Source organism: Carassius gibelio, chromosome B25, assembly GCF_023724105.1.
Source record: "Carassius gibelio isolate Cgi1373 ecotype wild population from Czech Republic chromosome B25, carGib1.2-hapl.c, whole genome shotgun sequence".
NCBI classification, from domain to species: Eukaryota; Metazoa; Chordata; class Actinopteri; order Cypriniformes; family Cyprinidae; genus Carassius; species Carassius gibelio.
In genome coordinates, this window is record NC_068420.1 from 5,241,141 (window position 1) to 5,247,789 (window position 6,649).

The 6,649-nt window shown below is 38.7% G+C and overlaps 2 protein-coding genes across 2 annotated transcripts; one reads left to right on the top strand and one right to left on the bottom strand.

Annotated features, from left to right (window-relative positions):
- Positions 1 to 458: 458 nt before the first annotated feature.
- On the bottom strand, positions 459 to 4,817 carry LOC128014178 (beta-2 adrenergic receptor-like). Its single transcript, XM_052597535.1, has 2 exons — positions 2,203 to 4,817; positions 459 to 1,514 (listed from the first exon to the last, which is right to left on the bottom strand). Exons 1-2 carry the CDS (start codon positions 3,075 to 3,077, stop codon positions 1,472 to 1,474), a joined length of 918 nt encoding a protein of 305 aa, XP_052453495.1. The 5' UTR covers positions 3,078 to 4,817; the 3' UTR covers positions 459 to 1,471.
- A 714-nt stretch (positions 4,818 to 5,531) lies between these two features.
- On the top strand, positions 5,532 to 6,649 carry LOC128014177 (G-protein coupled receptor 15). The gene has a single exon (XM_052597534.1). It carries the CDS (start codon positions 5,558 to 5,560, stop codon positions 6,485 to 6,487), a length of 930 nt encoding a protein of 309 aa, XP_052453494.1. The 5' UTR covers positions 5,532 to 5,557; the 3' UTR covers positions 6,488 to 6,649.

The window sequence follows — 6,649 nt, forward strand, 5'->3', positions numbered from 1 at the left end:
TGCCTAAGAAAATTGGTGGAAAAAAAAGTCAACACACACAAGTGACAGACAGAGAGATATCAGGGAAAAAAGGAGATTGAAAAGGAAAATTAAAGTGCAGTTCAAAAGATAATTTTTAATTTTTTTGCATGGCCCTGGAATTTTTTAGGGGTGTATTTTGTTCCCAGTCCAGGCCTGGTCAAAATGGACCAGCTCGGAATCGACTGACCATCTTGCGGTGGAGGGTTACAGGTCTGGGCCAGTCATGAGGTAAAATCAGACATTATATAAAACTGTCTGAAAAATATGCATGAAAACTTCTTTGAAAATAAACCTGTGTGGCCACTCAGATGTACTTAAGGTTCAACTAAAGTATTTGGGTTTATATTTTTTATTCACAAAGCAGCACACTATGAAGTGTAAGGTCGAAGGAATACAGACAGACAGTAAATAACATGTGCAACATTGGATTAATTTTCAGATTTCAGAAAGCAGTTTTATAATTTGAGGCAAATGCAGGGTGGTGTTTTAAAAGTTGTTGGACGAACAGAAACATTATGGAAATTGGGAAAGCTGTTATATATTAAATTATAAAAATAAAAAGTGATATGATTATCATTAAACTAATGAAAACAACAGTGGATAAAAAATAAGTTGTTTTTGGACAATCTATAGCCTACAGAAAAAAAGTCACACATCAGTCATAGGGCTACATACAGAGATGTCATATACACAATGTCATCTTGGCACTTAATAATTTCAACAAGTTACTTCTTATAAGAAGGTAGAATTAAGTAATACATTTGCCTTATTAAATGCTATTTCAAGATACAAACATGTCAAGACAAGTCGGAAAAGGACAGACATGAAACTGCACATAGAGTTAATTAATATTTAAATATACACTGCCTGGTCAAAAAAAATGCTGCCTTATATTTTGCTGCAGTGCATTTAGCTTTGACCACCATGTGCATTTATTTTGGCATTTTTTTTCTAAATCTTATGCAACATCACAAAATGTATTCCAATTAGAGTTAAATTAATATTTGGCAAAGATCTTGTATAATGGGAAAGTCAATATGCACAGCCACTCCGTAAAGTCGACTCCAGCACATCCCAAAACTTTCAGTGGATCTCAGGACTCTGTGGTGGCCAATTCATTTGTGAAAATGATTCCTCATGTTCCCTGAACCATTCTTTTACAGTTTGGGCCTACTGAATCCTGGCATCATCATCCTAAAATAGGGCCATGAAATACATCTTCCAACATGCTTGTTTTAGAAATAAAAAGGTGCACATTGCATCAATTGGGGTTAAAAGAATTGTTGTCAACCATTTAACATGCTAGAAAAACATAACTGCAATAATGATACAATTATTCACTCATTTTCTTATTTAAATCCAAATGATAACATTTTTCTTTTGGCCAGTGTATTCTTAAAATCTCTATAAAGTCCTATAATTTTAAGATTCTCACATCCTGAAGATCCTGCTACATCTTTTCTACAGTCTGCTCCATATTCTGTGGCTTCACCCTAAGAAAAGATAAACAGCTTTTGATATAATATGTCAAACATGTGAGTGCAACAGAGAAATACGAAAGGATAAATCAGGAAATGAAAAAATATGCAAAGAAATGCAACTGAGTTTAACCAGGAAAATAGGGGAAAAAACTGGGTCTCAGTGAAAGGCCTTTCTGTGTGTTTACATGTTCACTGTGTGTCTGCATTGGTTCCCCCACAATACAAAGACATGCAGCATAGGTGAATTGATACTGTAAAATCGCCTGCAGGTCTCTCTCTCTCTTTGTGTGTGATCTGTTCAGGATACCCTGACTGTAGCCCCCCATGACCCTTCAGAGGATAAAGTAGGTTTGAAAATGGATGCATAGAGAGAGAAAAAAAGAGGAATTTACTGGGCAAAACCAACAAAGGCCTGCCGTATGTCTCATGTTGGTAGGTCTGGATTTCATTGACTTACAAAAGTTAACATTTCAGTCTGCAGACCAGCACAACATTCCTGGAAATATCATTACTAATGACTTTAATGACTCATTCATCATTACTGGATAAGGATGTAATGCATCAATATATACAGATGTAGTTGTTTACTAAGACTAGTAAGAAAAGTTTCCCAAGATTGAATTTATTTTCAGGCTTATAAATGTATCTTGTTTCAGATTTTCTGTGAGAAAGTGCACTTGTGAGTGTGTGATGGATTTACCCTTTACTCTTGCAGCATAGTATTTTCCAGACTTTAATCATAACGGTGCTCCTGAGCGGAGTACAGCCTCTGATGTACAGTAAAGGTGTGGTGAGCGCATTGAGACGCGCCAAAATGCGCAGGGGGTCTGTGCCCTCATTTCTGAACGCATAGCACGAAGACCCTGCAAAATTGCACACAATAACAGACAGAAAAAGGGGCAACCACGCGATCAGAAAACACACGGCCACTATTATGATGAGATAAATGGACGCTTGCTTGTTGTCGCGTTCCTCGCTCGGCGGTTCGCGTCCTAACTGAAATTTAGCGACAACGAAGAGTCTTACGTTCAACCCAATCATGATAATGATTGTGAAAAAGTTACTCACAAAAGCAGCAAGGAACGTCACTCTTATAGCAACCCCTATAGGCACCAAATTATTAACTGCCACTATGAAAAAAGAATAAACCCAGTAGGCCAGAATCAGCAACAGGGTTCTGTTGCGCGTCATGCGCTGCGAGTATTTGAAGGGCGCGGAGACCGCGTGGAAGCGGTCCGCTTGCGCGGCCAGAATCGCCATATAGGACAGACCCAGAAAACTGTAAGAGAGAAAGAAAGTGCGAGTCGGGGAGTCATAATAATCACGTACATCCATAACTCCAGCATAATAATACGTGACGCCCGTGCACATGTCACTGAGACACGTGCTGAGCATGTACATGAAGCGGTTCTCGTTCCGCAGTGATCGGCTTATCACGATGGCGATAAACACGGACGCGTTGACAAAAATAATGGCGGTGGCGAGAATTATATTGAAGAGAAACAAAAGCACGTTCTCGAAACTAGTTAGAGGCAGCACTGTGCCGAGACCCGCTCTGCTCTCAGAAATATTCATGAGTGATGAGAGTGTCAATGCATGCACATGAAAGAGAGCGCAACTATTGATGGTGGCCTAATACTGTATGAATGAAAGCTGATGGTGAGAGCGCGCGAGTGAACACAGAAACGCGTGCAGGGCGTTTTTAAAATTAGGAGGACTGTCTGAGATTCACGTGGCAGGTTCCTGGAAACTGGTTTCAGCCTTTTTTTCCCCTAACTAAATGTTTGCCTCATGCATAACCAAGAGTGTATCATATATTATAAAGGTCAATGGTGTGATGTGTTGATAATGTATAAAAGGCTATTTATTATATTTTGAAATATAAAATAAAAAAAGTATAAATAGTACGCCAAAAATACGCAAAAATGACTTTGGCGTGTATATGATACGCTTGTGTTTGGCGTGAATATTAAACGCAGTTTTCGCGTGCATATGATACTAAATTTGTTGGCGAGCAATATGATAGCAGGTTTCGTGTACATATGATACGCATCCACACCACAACCCTAAACCTATCCATCAAGTAGCATGTAGGCCTACACACCAAAGTTAATTTTTGCGTTTCAATACCACGAGTTAAAATATATATATTTGGCCTACTATATACGCACTTTCATGTGATCGAGTTAGAATACACATATTTTTCAAATTTCTAAATCAAATGCATTTTGTGGGGGCACAACTGTAGGCTATGTGTGACATCTTTTTTAGGTATTAAAAAACTCACAAAGAGGCACATTAAAAGGATTTTTTAAAAATGGTTAACTGTAAGTTCCCCTATGGTGAAAAACTCCAGAGTGAGAACTACATAGGCCTGGTAAGCGATTAAATTTTTTAAACTAATTAATTACATGATGTGGTGATTAATTAATCTAATTGGACATCAAATTTTGAGAAATTACTCTGAAAAGAGTCATTTTAAGCCATTGTTGTGCAAAGCATCAACCACAGATTACAAAAAGTAGGCTCAGCAAGAACTTTTTTTTTTTTTTGACAAATTTGATTACATATAGCCTACTCTTTTGGAGAATGTGAGTAAATGATGAAAGAATTGTCATTTTTGGTTGGGGGAACTATAATAATATATTTTCTTCATTTTATTATTATTGCCATGAAAATATGAAATTATTTATTTAATGAAATTATACTCTAAATAATAAACTAAAAGTGCCAGTAGGTGGTTGTAAATGTCTTAATGATTAAGTCATCGAGTCATTTATTCATTAATTTGATTCGTTTAAATGGCTGATTCATTCAGGAGTGAAGTAAATGAATCTTTATGAATGGTTCATGAATCATTAAGCTTGTTCGACTTGAAGGGGATCATCACCATCAGACCGATTGGTTTGTGACGTCAAAGAACCGCAAGAGCTTAGAGAGCAAACGACTCCTTGTGCTTTTGAATCGCTCTCGCGGTAGGCTACTTTGATGTCATACAACGATCGGTCTGTGCAGCGCCACTTCAAATATAACGCGACTATGGCCAATGGTTCAACACGCCAAATGGTTCACCAAATTCATTCATCATGGATTAAGATATGAAATGCCGATGTGGGATGCTAGGGGATGAACAGTTCTGGGCTGAGTTTCCCAAAAGCTTCGTAAGCCTAAAAGAAGTTCGTAAGAAAGATCGTACGACTGATCTTACGGTCTTTTCCCCAAAAGCATCGTAACTTAAGCACCTGAAAATCATCGTAGATACTGGTGCTCTGCAGTAATGCAGTAATGCCCTAGTGCATCGTAAAACAGATTTATGCAGTCACCTGCAGGACAATCAACAGATTACACCTTTAACTTGATTCAAGTGCAAAAGGATTATAAGGATTAAATTGTGCTTTACTGTACATTTTACTTTGTACAATTTATAAATGAAATAATTCAAAAGAGCATAAAAAATAGAAATGCACCCTCAAATTAAATGACTCAATAACGACAACAACAACAAAAAATCCAATAAAATAACATAATATATAAATATATAAAGTATATAATATATTAGCCTATTATGTAAAGTATTATATTGTATAATATAATAAGAAGATATCCAAGTTGTCTGTCTGAAACGCAGCATTAGGTTAACATCAATGAACGATCGTGTAGGCTACTACAATTAAGAGCCATTATATAAGGCGACATTTCAGCACTTGACAAACGGACAGCGACTCCTAAGTAGCCCTTAAAGCACAACTACGTGCGATTGCTTTACATGCATTGTTGGGAAACGCACGATCGTAAAATTACTCGTAGAAAACGTTCAACGCTAAGATCAATCGTTATCGGGTTTAGTTAGTTATCACATTGCAAAAAATAGATGTAGCCTACAGTGTAGGCCTTTAAGTTTCTGACAACAAGCAAATACAAATCTCTAGTGCAGACAATTCCCATTTGACGTTAGGCTATGTGAACAATTCGTCAATATCGAATTTCATTCTTATGGGACTGTGCCGCATCTATACTTAAACACTTAACTAGCATCAGTGTCCTCGATCTACTAAATGCGCCTAACAATGCTCACCTTTAACCTAACCGTTCCACTCTCCGTTGACTTTTCGCGTCCTGAAGATTATTTGATATTTATTTTTCATATTCTGTTCGCTACAGGTTCGGCTCTGCTGGCAGGGTCGGTGGTCATTGGCATCATGAGCACCAGAGCCCTGCGCTCCCAAAACCGCTTCATCTTCATGTTAAACACCAGCATCAGTGACACTTTAACCGGCTGCTCTGTCTTCTACCTCGGCCTGTTTGACGTCCAAGAGGGCTATCCGTCCCGGAACGGCACATTTTACATTTTACCATCATTGCTAGGAGTGAACGTGTTGACGTTTGTGTTTGCACAGTTTGATAGATACCTGGCTGTGTGTCACCCCTTCTTCTACAAGCTGTACATTACGCGCGGGGTTGTGATTGGCGTCTGCGCCCTCTGCTGGATTTACACATATTCAATTCTAACCGTTCAAAGCGTCGTGCCAGTTGAGTTCGCCGCTCAGATGAACGCTTTTGGGGTCATAGTGCTGCAGGTGATCGTGGCCGTCAAAGTTTTAATGACCATCAAACTGTACATGATCACGAGGTATCAGCTCAGCCGAGAAGCGCCCAGCTGCGACAAGGACAGCAAGAATGAATCGCTGCGTATTATCGTTTTTGTGGTCATTTGTTTCCTAATCCTTTGGGCTCCGTCTTTTTTGAACATCTCAGTGAAGTATGTGACTAAGAACGGGCTGAGGTTCAAAAATGAGGCCACGAATCTTTTCGCAATCATGGCCCGATTTAACGCGCTCAGCACGCCTGCGCTGTACATCCGGGGCAGTCCAGCGTTACGCGCGGCGGTCTGGAACTCCGTGTGGAGTAAAGTATTCAGAAGAAGAGAAAAAAGGTTTCTTTGGGTCTTACCGTGCGCAAGGGACAATGTGATGGGGAAAATATGAGGGGAGGAATTTATTTATTTATTTTTTCTCAAAGAAGCGTTGAGTTTGCCTTCAATGCAACAGAAAAGCATTGAAACATCAATTTCCCTCCCATCTTATTTTTTTTTACCATCAACTTGTCCCTTTATGTGTTCTGTAGTATAACCGAATGAATATAAATTA

Excerpts from the sequence above, each read along its gene's own strand:
- LOC128014178 (XM_052597535.1), bottom strand. The coding sequence starts at position 3,077 with ATGAATATTTCTGAGAGCAGAGCGGGTCTCGGCACAGTGCTGCCTCTA. Across the intron at positions 1,515-2,202 it reads CTATGCTGCAAGAGTAAAGG|GGTGAAGCCACAGAATATGG; the intron begins GTAAATCCATCA and ends ATCTTTTCTTAG.
- LOC128014177 (XM_052597534.1), top strand. The coding sequence starts at position 5,558 with ATGCGCCTAACAATGCTCACCTTTAACCTAACCGTTCCACTCTCCGTT.